General features: G+C 36.6%; 1 protein-coding gene across 1 annotated transcript; it reads left to right on the top strand.

Moving 5' to 3' along the window:
• Window positions 1–10,584: 10,584 nt before the first annotated feature.
• Window positions 10,585–19,635, top strand: LOC115922670. The gene is made up of 6 exons (XM_030981984.1): window positions 10,585–10,739; window positions 11,789–12,040; window positions 12,373–12,636; window positions 13,692–13,943; window positions 14,278–14,541; window positions 19,280–19,635. The coding sequence occupies exons 1-6, from the start codon at window positions 10,637–10,639 to the stop codon at window positions 19,612–19,614; spliced, it is 1,470 nt and encodes a 489-aa protein (XP_030837844.1). The 5' UTR covers window positions 10,585–10,636; the 3' UTR covers window positions 19,615–19,635.
• Window positions 19,636–19,883: the final 248 nt, after the last annotated feature.

Raw genomic sequence — 19,883 nt, 5'->3', positions numbered from 1 at the left:
ATCATATCTTCATAACGGATAGTAATTTTTCATTCACATTTATCATGATTAAGATTAATATCCGTCCGGTCAATTTTAGGTCAATAAACGTGCGTAAACGCGCGCGTACGCGTTCGTGCGCGCGTTAATGCGTGCGCAAAAATTAAAAAAGCTCTAAATCGTCTTAAATTTTTTTTGCATATGTTTTAGGCCATTTAAGGCATTTCGCAAAAAAAATCGCGCACACGCACATGCGTGCGCGTTTCCGCGCGTACTGGCAATTTGCAACATAGAATCGCCGAATTTTCTCTGTCATCATATTTGGCACATTTTTCCAAGCATTTTGATAATTTGTTCACCTTTTATTAACGCAATGAGCGTCCGTCAAAGTTGACAGCGCTCGCGGATTTGCGTTATCTTTTTCCACAATACATGGGCAAAAACATGCCTATATAAAATTCATTGTAACTCTTTAGAATAGATAGAAACTCCTAATATTTTGTCATATTTGGATAGATTATGAGTCGGAGATATGATTTCTGTCTTTTGCGAGCAATATCGCCGTTACTTCTGCTTGGATTTTGTTGATTTTTGAGGATGTTGTAGCTGAGACTATATGCTATCTAAATCAACCCTCATTTTTTCAATAAGATGTCATGATCGCGCTAATGATCATGATCATGATCATCATGATCATCATTATCATAATGATGATAATCATTTATCAATTACATTTTCATTTCTTTGAATAAGATAAAATCGTCAAAAGGTGTTCTTCATGATGTAAATTAGAGTCAAATGTGTAACTGGTTACTGCACAGGGTCAAAGGTCATATATTGTTTCAATCTATCTTCCCTAGATCCATGATGATCAAGAAGACACAATTTAATCTTGACATATGAATAGATCATAATGGGAGAAGCATATAAATGGGAGAAGCATTTTACAAAATAATATATCGTGTAATGCATTATTCGTTATGTAAACCATTATCATACGTATCACCTAATTCGTCTAAGTGACGAATTAAAGTCTAGTTTTTATTTATTATTCTTCCTCAAATTTGTTCGCAGGATATCTCAAGACTGAATGAAGCCATTGTTATGAATCTTTCAATGATGATAGATCTTAGTCTAACTTAGAACTGCGTGACTTTTCAAAGACTCAAAATAATCGTGACGTCATCCAGGCGCCATTTTGTGAAAATCAACTAATGATCATATCTTCATAACGGATAGTAATTTTTCATTCATATTTATCATGGTTAAGATCAATATCCGTCCGGTCAATTTTAGGTCAATAAACGTGCGTAAACGTGCGCGTACGCGTTCGTGCGCGCGTACATGCGCGCGCAAAAATTTAAATAGCTCCAAATCATCCCAAATTTTTTTTTGCATACGTTTCAGGCCATTTAAAGCATTTCGCAAAAAATCGCGCACACGCGCATGCGTGCGCGTTTCCGCGCGTACTGGCATTTTGCAACATAGAATCACCAAATTTTCTCTGTCATCATATTTGGCACATTTTTCCAAGCATTTTGATAATTTGCTCACCTTTTATTAACGCAATGAGCGTCCGTCAAAGTTGACAGCACGCGCGGAATTGCGTTATCTTTATCCACAATACATGGGCAAAAACAGGCCTATATAAAATTCATTGTAACTCTTTAGAATAGGTAGAAACTCCTAATATTTTTTTCATATTTGGATAGATTATGAGTCGGAGATATGATTTCATGTCTCATTTGACCCTCAATTAAGTCATAATGTCATCATAATGGCCTCCAAACTCAAAATTTAAATTTGCATATTATGACGTCAGCATATTTTTAGAAAATTGATTGTATCTCTGTAAATATGGATCAATTTTCTTTTTAATTTTAATATGTTCTAGCTGAGACAATTTTCTACAAATGTAGTATTCACAATTTTTATTTTTGACAAAAGTATCATGGTGTATTTTTGCGATTAAAGGAGGCATGTCAATTTTTCGCATTTTGCGTGTATTCTCTATGGGACATGACTTTTTCTCAAAACTGGATTCTACACTCCTGTCTTTCGCGAGCAAGATCTCCGTTGTTTTAGCTTTGTTTTCACTGAGCTTTGGATATGTTGTAGCTGAGACAATGAGCTATCAAAATTGTGCCTTTTATTTTTCGATTAGATGCCGGGATCATGCTCATATTTCACTTGCAAAGTAGGATTTCTGAATTCCATTTCCCGTTTACGTGTAATCGCTATGGGAGATGTTTTGGTATATCGGTAACGCACTTGACTTCCAACCTCGAGATCCCTGGTTCGAGTCCGGGTGTCTCCAACAATTTTTTTTCTTCACTTTTTTTTCCTTTTGACCTTCACTGTACCATCTCCTTTGATTATTTAAACACGAAGAATCGCAAATAATGTCATAAAAAATCCTTTTTACTTTATTATTACCCTATTTTCACTTAATCCATTACTTTTTGCGTGTAATCTATGGGAGATGACTTTTTCTCAAATCTGGATTCTACATTCCTGTCTTTTGCGAGCAATATCACCCTTATTTCTGCTTGAATTTTGTTGATTTTAGAGTATGTTGTACCTGAGACTATATGCTATCTAAATCAATCCTCATTTTTTCAATAAGATGTCATGATCGCGCTCATGATCATGATCATTATCATCATGATCATCATTATCATAATGATGATAATCATATATCAATTACATTTTCATTTCTTTGAATAAGATAAAATCGTCAAAAGGTGTTCTTCATGATGTAAATTAGAGTCAAATGTGTAACTGGCTACTGCACAGGGTCAAAGGTCATATATTGTTTTAATCTATCTTCCCTAGATCCATGATGATCAAGGAGACACAATTTAATCTTGACATATGAATAGATCATAATGGGAGAAGCATATAAATGGGAGAAGCATTTTACAAAATAATATATCGTGTAATGCATTATTCGTTATGCAAACCATTATCATACGTATCACCTAATTCGTCTAAGTGACGAATTAAAGTCTAGTCAGGTGGGCTGTATAACGTACAGACCACCTTATAATTTCGTTAGAATTGCCTTTATTTATCAGGTGGGCTGTATAACGTACAGACCACCTTATAATTTCGTTAGAATTGCCTTTATTTATATATTTTTCTTATTTCTAACCACTTTTTTGTGAACAAGATAACTTGGAAATGGCTCAATCAAATGCCTAGAAATTTGGCACACATATGTATAGACATATGTACAAAGCACAATAACGTTTTCAACATTGACCTTGACTGATGACGTCATCTAGGCGCCATTTTGTAAAATTTTACGAAAATCAACTCATGATCATATCTTCATAACCAAAAGGTATTTCTCGTTCATATTTATCATGATCAAGGTCAATATCCGTCCGGTCAATAAAAGGTCAAATAACGCGCGCCTGCGCGTACGTCCGCGCGTCAATGCGCGCGCAAAATTTTGAAATGCTCAAAATCGTCTGAAAATCATTTTGCATACGTTTTAGGCCATTCTAAGCATTTTATAAAAAATCGCGCGTACGAGCATGCGCGCGCGTTTTCGCGCGTAAAACTTTTGCACAACATTGAATTGCTTTTTTTTTTCTTTCATAATATACCACATATATTTACAAACAAATTGATACCACGTTTGTCTCTTTATGACTATTAATAACGGATTGATCGACCGTTTAACAAAAATTTCCGTGCGCGCGAGCTCTTGTAATACATAGCAAATATGGGCAAAAACATGCCTATACAAAATCCATTGTAGCTCTTTAGGATGCAAGGTGACCCCAATTTGTTTTCATATTTTAATAGAGTATGATTCGGAGATATTGTTTCATGTCTCATTCGACCCTCAATTAACTCATGACGTCATCACAATGGCCTCCGAACTCAAAATTCCAATTTGCATATTATGACGTCAGCATATTTATGGAAAATTGATTGTATCTCTGTAAATATTGATTGATTTTCTTCCAAATTTTGATATGTTCTAGCTGAGACAATTCCCTACAAAGGCAATTGCTATTATTTTTCATTTTGACAAAGGCATGGCGTATTTTTGCGATTAAAGGAGGCATGTAAATTTTTTACATTTTGCGTGTATTCTCTATGGGATATGACTTTTTCTCAAAACTCTATTCTACATTCCCGTCTTTCGCGAGCAATATCTACGTCGTTTTAGCTTCGTTTACGCTGAACTTCGAGTATGTTGTAGATGAGACAAAAAGCTATCTCAAATGTACCCTTAATTTCGTTAGAATTGCCTTTATTTATATATTTTTCTTATTTCTAACCACTTTTTTGTGAACAAGATAACTTGGAAATGGCTCAATCAAATGCCTAGAAATTTGGCACACATATGTATAGACATATGTACAAAGCACAATAACGTTTTCAACATTGACCTTGACTGATGACGTCATCTAGGCGCCATTTTGTAAAATTTTACGAAAATCAACTCATGATCATATCTTCATAACCAAAAGGTATTTCTCGTTCATATTTATCATGATCAAGGTCAATATCCGTCCGGTCAATAAAAGGTCAAATAACGCGCGCCTGCGCGTACGTCCGCGCGTCAATGCGCGCGCAAAATTTTGAAATGCTCAAAATCGTCTGAAAATCATTTTGCATACGTTTTAGGCCATTCTAAGCATTTTATAAAAAATCGCGCGTACGAGCATGCGCGCGCGTTTTCGCGCGTAAAACTTTTGCACAACATTGAATTGCCTTTTTTTTTTCTTTCATAATATACCACATATATTTACAAACATATTGATACCATGTTTGTCTCTTTATGACTATTAATAACGGAATGATCGACCGTTTAACATAAATCTCCATGCGCGCGAGCTCTTGTAATACATAGCATATATGGGCAAAAACACGCCTATACAAAATCCATTGTAGCTCTTTAGGATGCAAGGTGACACCAATTTGTTTTCATATTTTAAAAGAGTATGATTCGGAAATATTGTTTCATGTCTCATTTGACCCTCAATTAACTCATGACGTCATCATAATGGCCTCCGAACTCAAAATTCCAATTTGCATATTATGACGTCAGCATATTTATGGAAAATTGATTGTACCTCTGTAAATATTGATCAATTTTCTTCCAAATTTTAATATGTTCTAGCTGAGACAAATTTCTACAAATGCAGTCGGTACTATTCTTCATTTTGACAAAGGTATCATGGCGTATTTTTGCGATTAAAGGAGGCATGTCAATTTTTCACATTTTGCGTGTATTCTCTATGGGACATGACTTTTTCTCAAAACTCGATTCTACATTCCCGTCTTTCGCGGGCAACATCTACGTCATTTTAGCTTCATTTACGCTGAACTTCGAGTATGATGTAGCTGAGACAATTAGCTATCTCAAATGTGCCCTTCATTTTGTCTAAAATGTTAGCTGGACCAGCCCACCTATACTTGTACCAAACAAGTATTACAAATCTAGTTAAATATTTTTCTTATTTCTAACCACTTTTTTGTGAACAAGATAACACGAAAATGGCTCGATCAAAATCCTTGAAATTTGGCACACATATGTAAAGGCATATGTAAAAAGCACAATAACGTTTTCAACATTGACCTTTACTGATGACGTCATCTAGGCGCCATTTTGTAAAACTTTACGAAAATCAACTCATGATCATATCTTCATAACCAAAAGCTATTTCTCATTCATATTTATCATGATCAAGTTCAATAACCGTCCGGTTAATTTCAGGTCAAATAACGCGCGCGTGCGCGTACGTCCGCGCGCAAAATTTTAAAATGCTCAAAATCGTCTCAAAATCATTTTGCATACGTTTTAGGCCATTCTAAGCATTTTATAAAAAATCGCGCACACGAGCATGCGCGCGCGTTTTCGCGCGTAAAACTATTACACAACATAGAATTGCCATTTTTTTTCTTTCATAATATTTCACATATTTTTACAAACAAATTGATACCATGTTTGTCTCTTTATGACTATTAATAGCGGAATGATCGACCGTTTAACATAAGTTACCGTGCGCGCGAGCTCTTGTAATACATATCATATATGGGCAAAAACATGCCTATACAAAATCCATTGTAGCTCTTTAGAATGCAAGGTGAACCCCAATTTGTTTTCATATTTTGATAGATTTTGATTCGCAGATATGATTTCATGTCTTATTTGACTCTCAATTAACTCATGACGTCATCAGAATGGCCTCCAAACTCAAAATTTCAATTTGCATATTATGACGTCAGAATATTTTTGAAAAATTGATAGTATCTCTGTAAATATTGATCGATTGTCTTCCAATTTTTGATATGTTCTAGCTGAGACAATTCTCTACAAATGCAGTTGTCACAATTTTTCATTTTGACAGAGACATCATGGCGTATCTTTGCGATTAAAGGAGGCATGTAAAGTTTTCACATTTTGCGTGTATTCTCTATGGGACATGACTTTTTCTCAAAACTCGATTCTACATTCCCGTCTTTCGCGAGCAATATCTACGTCGTTTTAGATTTGTTTACGCTGAACTTCGAGTATGTTGTAGCTGAGACAATAAGCTATCGCAAATGTGCCCTTCATTTTGTCTCAAATTTTAGTTGGACCAGCCCACCTATACTTGTTCCAAACAAGTATTACAAATCTAGTTATATATTTTTCTTATTTCTAACCACTTTTTTGTGAACAAGATAACTTGGAAATGGCTCAATCAAATGCCTAGAAATTTGGCACACATATGTATAGACATATGTACAAAGCACAATAACGTTTTCAACATTGACCTTCACTGATGACGTCATCTAGGCGCCATTTTGTAAAATTTTACGAAAATCAACTCATGATCATATCTTCATAACCAAAAGGTATTTCTCGTTCATATTTATCATGATCAAGGTCAATATCCGTCCGGTCAATAAAAGGTCAAATAACACGCGCGTGCGCGTACGTCCGCGCGTCAATGCGCGCGCAAAATTTTGAAATGCTCAAAATCGTCTGAAAATCATTTTGCATACGTTTTAGCCCATTCTAAGCATTTTATAAAAAATCGCGCGTACGAGCATGCGCGCGCGTTTTCGCGCGTAAAACTTTTGCACAACATTGAATTGCCTTTTTTTTTTCTTTCATAATATACCACATATATTTACAAACAAATTGATACCACGTTTGTCTCTTTATGACTATTAATAACGGAATGATCGACCGTTTAACAAAAATTTCCGTGCGCGCGAGCTCTTGTAATACATAGCAAATATGGGCAAAAACATGCCTATACAAAATCCATTGTAGCTCTTTAGGATGCAAGGTGACCCCAATTTGTTTTCATATTTTAATAGAGTATGATTCGGAGATATTGTTTCATGTCTCATTCGACCCTCAATTAACTCATGACGTCATCACAATGGCCTCCGAACTCAAAATTCCAATTTGCATATTATGACGTCAGCATATTTATGGAAAATTGATTGTATCTCTGTAAATATTGATTGATTTTCTTCCAAATTTTGATATGTTCTAGCTGAGACAATTCTCTACAAAGGCAATTGCTATTATTTTTCATTTTGACAAAGGCATGGCGTATTTTTGCGATTAAAGGAGGCATGTAAATTTTTTACATTTTGCGTGTATTCTCTATGGGATATGACTTTTTCTCAAAACTCTATTCTACATTCCCGTCTTTCGCGAGCAATATCTACGTCGTTTTAGCTTTGTTTACGCTGAACTTCGAGTATGTTGTAGATGAGACAAAAAGCTATCTCAAATGTACCCTTTATTTTGTCTCAATTTTTTGTTGGATCAGCCCACCTATACTTGTTCCAAACAAGTATTACAAATCTAGTTATTTATTATTATTCTTCCTCGAATTTGTTCGCAGGATATCTCAAGACTGAAAGAAGCCATTGTTATGAATCTTTCAATGATGATAGATCTTAGTCTAACTTAGACCTGCGTGACTTTTCAAAGACTCAAAGTCATCGTGACGTCATCCAGGCGCCATTTTGTGAAAATCAACTAATGATCATATCTTCATAACGAATAGTAATTTTTCATTCATATTTATCATGATTAAGATCAATATCCGTCTGGTCAATTTTAGGTCAATAAACGTGCGTAAATGCGCGCGTGCGCGTTCGTCCGCGCGTTTACGTGCGCGCAAAAAAATTAAAATGCTCCAAATCATCCCAAATATTTTTTGCATACATTTCAGGCCATTTGGAGCATTTGACAAAAAATCATGCTCACGCGCATGCGTGCGCGTTTCTTGCGCGTACTAGCATTTTGCAACGTAGAATCGCCGAATTTTCTCTGTTTTCATATTTGGCACATTTTTCAAAGCATTTTGATAACTTGTTCACCTTTTTATAACGCAATGAGCGTCCGTCAAAGTTGACAGTGCGCACGGGCCTGCGTTATCTTTATCCACAATACATGGGCAAAAACATGCCTATACAAACTTCATTGTAACTCTTTAGAATAGACAGAAACTCCCAATAATTGTTAATATTTAGATAGATTATGAAATGGAGATATGATTTCATGTCTCATTTGACCCTCACCTAACTCATGACGTCATCATAATGGCCTCCGAACTCAAAATTTTAATTTGCATATTATGACATAAGCATATTTTTGGAAAATTGATTGTATCTCTGTAAAAATTGATTGTTTTTCTTCCAAATTTTAGTATGTTCTATCTGAGACAATTCTCTACCAATATAGTCGCCACAAATTTTCATTTTTACAAAGGCATCATGGCGTATTTTTGCGATTAAAGGAGGCATGTCAATTTTTCACATTTTGCGTGTATTCTCTATGGGACATGACTTTTTCTCAAAACTGGATCCTACACTCCTGTCTTTCGCGAGCAAAATATCCGTTGTTTTAGCTTAGTTTTCGCTGAGCTTCGAATATGTTGTAGCTGAGACAATAAGCTTTCACACGTGTTCCTTTTATTTTTCGATCAGATGCCGGGATTATGCTCACATTTCACTTGCAAAGTAGGATTTTTAGAATTCCATTTCCCGTTTACGTGTAATCGCTATGGGAAATGTTTTGCTATATCGGTAACGCACTTGACTTCCAACCTCGAGATCCATGGTTCGAGTCCGGGTGTCTCCAACAGTATTTGTCTTCACTTTTGTTTTCTTTTTGACCTTTCACTGTACCATCTCCTTTGATAATTAAAACACGTAGAGTCGCAAATAATGTAATAAACAACCCTATTTACTTTATTATTACCCTTTTTCCCCCACTTAATCCATTACTTTTTTGCGTTTAAACCCTATGGGAGATGACTTTTTTGTCAAATCTGGATTCTACATTCCTGTGTTTTGAGCAATATCGCCGATATTTCTGCTTGGATTTTGTTGATTGTTGAGTATGTTGTAACTGAAACAAGTTTCCACAAGATTTATGTAGACTATCTAACATTATCATAACGTTATCATAGTCACACATTCAATCATAGATGACATGTCTATTATCATATATAACAATCCTCAATCGAATACCTTAAGGGGGCGCTATGCCACTTTTAATCATGGTCATCTGGAAGGCATTGTTCTCAATTGCATCTCTCTCTCTCTCCTCTCTCTTGCTCTGTTTTCCTTCTCCCCTCATGTACTACCCCTTTCCTTTTTTGGTCTGTCTCTGCATCTATCTATCTATCTCTCTTCTCTTTCACCCTCTCTCTCTCTCTTGCCTTGCCTCCCTATTATTCTCTTGTCTGTCTCCCTCTGCCCTACAGTTGAAACTTGACTCATGGATAGACCATAATGGGAGTAGTAAACGAAAGATGAAATCGTGAAAATGTGTTCTTCGTTATGTTACACATGAGCATACGTATCACCTAATTCGTCAAAGTGACGAAATAAAGTCTAGTTAATTTTTGTTCTTCTCAATTCGAATTCAGACACCACTCCACCGAATGTGACGTGTGATGACGTCACAACGAGGCCCTTTTTACCGAACAGTTTTCTTGGACTGTCTTTGGGTGTTTCGTACACGTACGAGGATTCAAATCCTGATCCCAGTGGGATTACTTATAACGTAACCAAAGGACCAGGCGGAGATTTGTTCCCGCCCGGACAAACCCCAGTGACGATGTACGCGGTCGACCTACATGGCAACAGAGCGACATGTCTTTTCTACGTGGAAAATACGCGTAAGTATCTAGAATTCTAGATGGTTTGTGCATACAATGTAATTTTAGACCTTATTTGAAGTAGTAGTTCTAAAGGGTTTTTTTGGAGGGGGGGGGGGGGGGTTCTGGGCAGCTGAAGCTCCACCCCCTTAAAAAAAACCTTCAAGCCCTCAAATATTTCGCGAGGCCAATGTAGAAAATCAATACAAGAGCCCTAAGCCCCCGATGAGCTACTACCCCAAAAGATAATAGCTTCTATCTACTCTTCTAGCTCGGACCTCTATTTCAAAACCATCCCTGTAACTTGCTCCCAAGTAAACGAATAACTCGATTTGTTTTCCTTCCTCTGTATAGTGACTGAGCTACCAGTGAATTGCCCAGACCTGAACAAAACGGTCGCCACTGACATGGGACTGCCCACATATTCTTACACCCCTTCCATTGAGGCCACTGACGTCACAAAGTCCACTTTCGGGTACAGATACCACGGAGGTGCAGTTTCTGTGGATCCTACAATGGCCATTGGTAGCAAGCTAGATGTCGGTACCCATCTAGACACAGTCTTGATTTCGGATGAGGTGCTGAGTAAGACGTGCATAGGGTATATTGTTGTACAGGGTAGGTTGTTTGAACTAAGAAAATGTCTGACTTATCTTAATGATAATCATCATAATGACAATACATTGGCGGATCTACGGGGGGGGGGGGGTAATAAAAATGTGATGTGCATAGAAACACGTATAGATGCCAGGAAAACATCACTTACGTGGGTTCTAAATAGCACCCCAAAAATTTCGCCTCGTCGCATCGTCATTGGGTCAAACCCCCCTTAGCAAAAAGCTAGATCAGCTCCTGTAATATAATGGTTATGATGGTCATAACAATAAATTATACTCACTTTCAATGTTTTTTCTATCATTAATATATTTACCATCATTGTTTTAAACAATTTTGATTGTGATTACGATTACGATTATCATTATTATTGTTATCGTTATATTGCTATTATTGTTATTATTGTGGTCATTATTGGTGTCATGAGTGTTGCTTTTGTTTGCTATATTATAACTATATTCATGATACAATTGTTAATGGTAATATCTTATCGCTTTTTGTCTCATTTTTATCATCATTTGTTATTGTATTTATTTATTAATAGTAGTAGTAGTAGTAGTAGTAGTAGTAGTATAGTAGTAGAAGTATAATTGTTATTTTCAACAACCTCATCATTGGTAATATGATTATGATCCATACCATCATTTTGAATTAAATTCTTGTGATTGTTACATTAGTTAGTAGTAGTACCATCGCGATGATTATTTATGTGTAATATCATATCTCCTTTCTGTACTTATTTGAAGTTCAATTAAATATCATGTGTCAATTATTTAAAAAAACGCTGTGATAAAGTTGTGTATTATGTGGAGTCTACTATAAATGCCAGTTATATTTTTATGATTATTATCATGTCCAGTGACCTTGCAGGATGGTCTAATCCCTCCTATAAAACATTACATATAAGCTTAAATTGTTCGCAGTTGCTCAATATATGTATAGCAAATATATATCCAGTCAATATACACGTTATTGTTAGGACACAAATAAAGGCATTATTATGCCCCCGGAAAATTCATTATTAATTTTTGTTTTTCTCAATTCGAATTCAGACACCACTCCACCGAATGTGACGTGTGATGACGTCACAACGAGGTCCTTTTTACCGAACAGTTTTCTTGGACTGTCTTTGGGTGTTTCGTACACGTACGAGGATTCAAATCCTGATCCCAGTGGGATTACTTATAACGTAACCATAGGACCAGGCGGAGATTTGTTCCCGCCCGGACAAACCCCAGTGACGATGTACGCGGTCGACCTACATGGCAACAGAGCGACATGTCTTTTCTACGTGGAAAATACGCGTAAGTATCTAGAATTCTAGATGGTTTGTGCATACAATGTAATTTTAGACCTTATTTGAAGTAGCAGTTCTAAAGGGGTTTTTTGGAGGGGGGGGGGGGGGTTCTGGGCAGCTGAAGCTCCACCCCCTTAAAAAAAACCTTCAAGCCCTCAAATATTTCGCGAGGCCAATGTAGAAAATCAATACAAGAGCCCTAAGCCCCCGATGAGCTACTACCCCAAAAGATAATAGCTTCTATCTACTCTTCTAGCTCGGACCTCTATTTCAAAACCATCCCTGTAACTTGCTCCCAAGTAAACGAATAACTCGATTTGTTTTCCTTCCTCTGTATAGTGACTGAGCTACCAGTGAATTGCCCAGACCTGAACAAAACGGTCGCCACTGACATGGGACTGCCCACATATTCTTACACCCCTTCCATTGAGGCCAGTGACGTCACAAAGTCCACTTTCGGGTACAGATACCACGGAGGTGCAGTTTCTGTGGATCCTACAATGGCCATTGGTAGCAAGCTAGATGTCGGTACCCATCTAGACACAGTCTTGATTTCGGATGAGGTGCTGAGTAAGACGTGCATAGGGTATATTGTTGTACAGGGTAGGTTGTTTGAACTAAGAAAATGTCTGACTTATCTTAATGATAATCATCATAATGACAATACATTGGCGGATCTACGGGGGGGGGGGGGGGGTAATAAAAATGTGATGTGCATAGAAACACGTATAGATGCCAGGAAAACATCACTTACGTGGGTTCTAAATAGCACCCCAAAAATTTCGTCTCGTCGCATCGTCATTGGGTCAAACCCCCCTTAGCAAAAAGCTAGATCCGCTCCTGTAATATAATGGTTATGATGGTCATAACAATAAATTATACTCACTTTCAATGTTATTTCTATCATTAATATATTTACCATCATTGTTTTAAACAATTTTGATTGTGATTACGATTACGATTATCATTATTATTGTTATCGTTATATTGCTATTATTGTTATTATTGTGGTCATTATTGGTGTCATGAGTGTTGCTTTTGTTTGCTATATTATAACTATATTCATGATACAATTGTTAATGGTAATATCTTATCGCTTTTTGTCTCATTTTTATCATCATTTGTTATTGTATTTATTTATTAATAGTAGTAGTAGTAGTAGTAGTAGTAGTAGTAGTATAGTAGTAGAAGTATAATTGTTATTTTCAACAACCTCATCATTGGTAATATGATTATGATCCATACCATCATTTTGAATTAAATTCTTGTGATTGTTACATTAGTTAGTAGTAGTACCATCGCGATGATTATTTATGTGTAATATCATATCTCCTTTCTGTACTTATTTGAAGTTCAATTAAATATCATGTGTCAATTATTTAAAAAAACGCTGTGATAAAGTTGTGTATTATGTGGAGTCTACTATAAATGCCAGTTATATTTTTATGATTATTATCATGTCCAGTGACCTTGCAGGATGGTCTAATCCCTCCTATAAAACATTACATATAAGCTTTAATTGTTCGCAGTTGCTCAATATATGTATAGCAAATATATATCCAGTCAATATACACGTTATTGTTAGGACACAAATAAAGGCATTATTATGCCCCCGGAAAATTCATTATTAATTTTTGTTCTTCTCAATTCGAATTCAGACACCACTCCACCGAATGTGACGTGTGATGACGTCACAACGAGGCCCTTTTTACCGAACAGTTTTCTTGGACTGTCTGTGGGTGTTTCGTACACGTACGAGGATTCAAATCCTGATCCCAGTGGGATTACTTATAACGTAACCAAAGGACCAGGCGGAGATTTGTTCCCGCCCGGACAAACCCCAGTGACGATGTACGCGGTCGACCTACATGGCAACAGAGCGACATGTCTATTCTACGTGGAAAATACGCGTAAGTATCTAGAATTCTAGATGGTTTGTGCATACAATGTAATTTTAGACCTTATTTGAAGTAGTAGTTCTAAAGGGTTTTTTTGGAGGGGGGGGGGGGGGGGTTCTGGGCAGCTGAAGCTCCACCCCCTTAAAAAAAACCTTCAAGCCCTCAAATATTTCGCGAGGCCAATGTAGAAAATCAATACAAGAGCCCTAAGCCCCCGATGAGCTACTACCCCAAAAGATAATAGCTTCTATCTACTCTTCTAGCTCGGACCTCTATTTCAAAACCATCCCTGTAACTTGCTCCCAAGTAAACGAATAACTCGATTTGTTTTCCTTCCTCTGTATAGTGACTGAGCTACCAGTGAATTGCCCAGACCTGAACAGAACGGTCGCCACTGACATGGGACTGCCCACATATTCTTACACCCCTTCCATAGAGGCCAATGACGTCACAAAGTCCACTTCCGGGTACAGATACCACGGAGGTGCAGTTTCTGTGGATCCTACAATGGCCATTGGTAGCAAGCTAGATGTCGGTACCCATCTAGACACAGTCTTGATTTCGGATGAGGTGCTGAGTAAGACGTGCATAGGGTATATTGTTGTACAGGGTAGGTTGTTTGAACTAAGAAAATGTCTGACTTATCTTAATGATAATCATCATAATGACAATACATTGGCGGATCTACGGGGGGGGGGGGGGGGTAATAAAAATGTGATGTGCATAGAAACACGTACAGGTGCCAGGAAAACATCACTTACGTGGGTTCTAAATGTGACCCCAAAAATTTCGCCTCGTCGCATCGTCATTGGGTCAAACCCCCCTTAGCAAAAAGCTAGATCCGCTCCTGTAATATAATGGTTATGATGGTCATAACAATAAATTATACTCACTTTCAATGTTATTTCTATCATTAATATATTTACCATCATTGTTTTAAACAATTTTGATTGTGATTACGATTACGATTATTATTATTGTTATCGTTATATTGCTATTATTATTATTATTGTGGTCATTATTGGTGTCATGAGTGTTGCTTTTGTTTGCTATATTATAACTATATTCATGATACAATTATTAATAGTAATATCTTATCGCTATTTGTCTTATTTTTATCATCATTAGGTGATACGTACGAAGTCTACGTATCACCTATTGATTTCGTCAAGATTTTTATTAGGTGATACGTAACGAAGTCTACGTATCACCTATTGATTTCGTCAAGATTTTTATTTATTAGGTGATACGTACGTAGACGTATCACCTTTTAATTTCGTCAAGATTTTCTTTATTTTCAGGTGGGCTGTATAACGTACAGACCACCTTATAATTTCGTAAGAATTGCCTTTATTTATTAATTTATTTATTATTCTTTATTTTTCTTATTTCGAACCACTTTTTTGTAAGCACGATTACTTGAAAATGGCTCGATAAAATGCCTTTAAATTTGGCAAACATATGTATAGGCAAATGTACAAAGCACAATAATGTTTTTAACATTGACCTTCACTGATGACGTCATCTAGGCGCCATTTTGTAAAATTTTACGAAAATCAACACATGATCATATCTTCATAACCAAAAGCTATTTCTCATTCATATTTATCATGATCAAGGTCAATATCCGTCCGGTCAATTTCAGGTCAAATAACGCGCGCGTGCGCGTACGTTCGCACGTCAATGCGCGCGCAAAATTTTAAAATGCTCAAAATCGTCTCAAAATCATTTTGCATACGTTTTAGGCCATTCTAAGCATTTTATAAAAAAATCGCGCACACGCGCATGCGTGCGCGTTTTCGCGCGTAAAACTATTGCACAACATAGAATCGCCATTTTTTTTCTTCCATAATATTCCACATATTTTTACAAACAAATTGATACCATGTTTATCTCTTTATGACTATTAATGACGGAATTATCGACCGTTAAACATAAATTTCCGTGCGTGCGAACTCTTGTAATACATAGCATATATGGGCAAAAACATGCCTAATCAAAATCCATAGTAGCTCTTTAGGATGCAAGGTGACCCCAATTTTTTTTCATATTTTGATAGAGTATGAATCGGAGATATGATTTCATGTCTCATTTAACTCATGACGTCATCATAATGGCCTCCGAACGCAAAATTTCAATTTGCATATTATGACGTCAGCATATTTTTGGAAAATTGATTGTATCTTTGTAAAAATTGATCGATTTTCTTCACAATTTTGATATGTTCTAGCTGAGACGATCGTCTTCAAATGCAAAACCCACAATTTTACATTTTAATAAAGGCATCATGGCGTATATTTGCGATTAAAGGAGGCATGTCAGTTTTTCACATTTTGCGTGTATTCTCTATGGGACATGATTTTTTCTCAAAAAATGGATTCTACATTCCCGTCTTTCGCGAGCAATATCTCCGTCGTTTTAGCTTCGTTTATGCTGAACTTCAAGTATGTTGTAGCTGAGACAATTAGCTATCTCAAATAAGCCATTCATTTTGTCTCAAATTTTAGTTGGACTAGCCCACCTATACTTGTTCCAAACAAGTATTACAAATCTAGTTTATTATTTATTTTTCCTCTTTCTAACCACTTTTTTGTAAGCACGGTAAATTGAAAATGGCTCAATCAATTGCCTTCAAATTTGGCACACATATGTATAGGCATATGTACAAAGCACAATAACGTTTTCAACATTGACCGTCACTGATGACGTCATCTAGGCGCCATTTTGTAAAATTTTAGGAAAATCAACTCATGATCATATCTTCATAACCAAAAGATATTTCTCATTCATATTTACCAGGATCAAGGTCAATATCCGTCCGGTCAATTTCAGGTCAAAAAAACGCGCGCATGCGCGTACGTCCGCGCGTCAATGCGTGCGCAAAATTTGAAATGCTCAAAATCGTCTCAAAATAATTTTGCATACGTTTAAGGCCATTCTAGGCATTTTATAAAAAAAATCGCGCACACGCGCATGCGCGCGCGTTTTCGCGCGTAACACCATTATGCAACATAGAATCGCCATTTTTTTTCTTTCATGATATTCCACATATTTTTACAAACAAATTGATACTATTTGTATCTCTTTATGACAATTAATAACGGAATGATCGAACGTTTAACATAAATTTCCGTGCGCGCGAGCTCTTGTAATACATAGCATATATAGAAAAAATCATGCCTATGCAAATATCCATTTTAGCTCTTTGTGATGCACCGGGGCCCTCAATTTTTTCATATTTAGATAGAGGATGAGTCGGAGATATGATTTCATGTCTCATTTGACCCTCAATTAACTCATGACGTCATCATAATGGCCTCCAAACTCAAAATTTAAATTTGCATATTATGACGTCAGCATATTTCTGGAAAATTGATTGTATCTCTGTAAATATTGATCAATTTTCTTCCAAATTTTGATATCATCTAGCTTAGACAATGTTCTACAAATGCAGTGAACACAATATTTCATTTTGACAAAGGCATCGTGGCGTATTTCTGATATTAAAGGTGGCATGTCAATTTTTCACATTTTGCGTGTATTCTCTATAAGACATGACTTTTTCTCAAAACTGAATTCTACATCCTGTCTTTTGCGAGCAATATCTCCGTCGTTTTAGCTTTGTTTTCGCTGAGCTACGAGTATGTTGTAGCTGAGACAATAAGCTATCATAAGTGTGCCCTTTATTTTTTGGTCAGATGCCGGGATCATGCTCATATTTCACTTACAAAGTGGGATTTGTGAATTCTATTTTCCGTTTACGTGTAATCTCTATGGGAAATGTTTTTGTATATCGGTAACGCACTTGACTTCCGACCTCGAGGTCCCTGGTTCGAGTCCGGGCGTCTCTAACAATTTTTTTTCCTTCACTTTTTTTTTTTTTGACCTTTCACTGTACCATCTCCTTTGAATATTAAAACACGTAGAATCGCAAACAATGTAATAAACAACCATATTTACTTTATTATTACCCTATTATCACTTGATCCATTACTTTTTGCGTGTAATCCTTATGGGAGATGACTTTTTCTCAAATCTGGATTCTACATTCATATCTTTTGCGAGCAATATCGCCGTTATTTCAGCTTAATTTTTGTTGATTTTTTAGTATGTTGTAGCTGAGACTATACGCTATCTAAATGTCCCCTCATTTTTAATCAGATGTCATCATGGTCTGTTGATGATGAAAATCAACATCACCATGATCATCATCATCGTCATCACCATTACTATCAAGATCATCATCATCATGATCATCATCATGATCATAATTCTTTACATGTCTATATAACTTCTCCCTTTTTCAATATAGTAAATATTGAATTAAAGATGAGCATGAACATAGGAATTGAAGACAGACCACCTAATTCGTCCCCATGACGAATTAAATTTCTAGTTTATTCTTTATTTTTCTTATTTCTAACCACTTTTTTTGTGGACAAGATAACTTGAAAATGGCTGAATCATATGCCTTCAAATTTGGCACACATATGTATAGGTATTTGTACAAAGCACAATAACGTTTTCAACATTGACCGTTACTGATGACGTCATCTAGGCGTCATTTTGTAAAATTTTCGCAAAAACAACTCATGATCATATCTTCATAACCAAAAGCTCATTCTCCTTCATATTAATCATGATCAAGGTAAAAATCCGTCCGGTCAATTTCAGGTCAAAAAACGCGCGCGTGCGCGTACGTCCGCGCGTCAATGCGCGCGCAAATTTTTAAATGCTCAAAAACGTCTCAAAATCATTTTGCATACGTTTTAGGCCATTCTAAGCATTTTATGAAAAATCGCGCACACGCGCACGCGTGCGCGTTTTCGCGCGTAAAACTGTTACACAACATAGAATCGCCATTTTTTTCTTTCATGATTTTCCAGATACTTTTACAAACAAATTGATACCATGTTTGTCTCTTTATGACCATTAATAACAAGATGAGCGTCAATTCAAGAAAAATGCCCGTGTGCGCGAGCTCTTTTCATACATAGCATATATTGGCAAAAACATGACTATTCAAAATCCATTATAGCTCTGATGAATAAACCGGGACTCTCATTTTTTCTTCATATTTGGATAGAGTTTGACTTGAAGATATGAAATCATGTCTCATTTGGCCATTACAAATATCATGACGTCGTCATTATAGCCTTGGAACTCAAAATACGAATTTGCATATTATGACGTCAGCATATTTATGGGAAATTGATTGTATCTCTGAATGTGTTGATTGATTTTCTTCAACATTTTGATATGTTCTAGCTGAGACAATTTCCTGCAAATGCAGTCGACCCGATTTTTCATTTTGATAAAGGCATCATGGCGTATTTTTGCGATTAAAGGAGGCATGTCTCCTTTAGCCTCTCTACAGCCACCGTTGCCATACCAACCAACGCCACCATTTCAGTACATCCAGTCACGTAATCGCACACACCCCCAGCCACTCCCACCAGAAGAAAAGGATAGCTTCCCATCAATTCGCTCCACCCAGCCAGTCCCTCTTCAGTCAACGCAACGTACATCGTTTCCATATCAACAGACGCCACCATTTCAATACACCCAGTCACGTGAACGCACACACCCCCAGTCACTCCCACCAAGACAACAATACAACATGCCAATATATGAATCATCGCTCGACTTATGCTTCAGTAGTCAGTGCACCAACATCACGTAACCTAAGTCGCGCAATTCAAGGATGTGAATTCTGTGGAGAACCGAACCACCGCACTCATTTCTGCCGCCATGGGGCTCCACTCCAGTGCCGCCAGTGTCTGCAGACTGGTCATAAACTAAGATATTGCCCCTACTACTAGCATGGTGGCCAAGAAGAGAGCGCCTCTAATAAATGTCATATGTCAAACCAGGATACTAATGTCAATATTATACCAGATATTTCTTCCTTCAAGAAAAAGTCTACGAACCATTTTTCACAACAACTCAATC

The sequence above is a fragment of the Strongylocentrotus purpuratus genome, unplaced genomic scaffold (assembly GCF_000002235.5).
Source record: "Strongylocentrotus purpuratus isolate Spur 01 unplaced genomic scaffold, Spur_5.0 spur5_scaffold_12, whole genome shotgun sequence".
In the NCBI taxonomy this organism is placed as follows: Eukaryota; Metazoa; Echinodermata; class Echinoidea; order Camarodonta; family Strongylocentrotidae; genus Strongylocentrotus; species Strongylocentrotus purpuratus.
The sequence above is the reverse complement of the archived record's forward strand: the minus strand, read 5'-3'. Positions and strand labels throughout refer to the sequence as shown.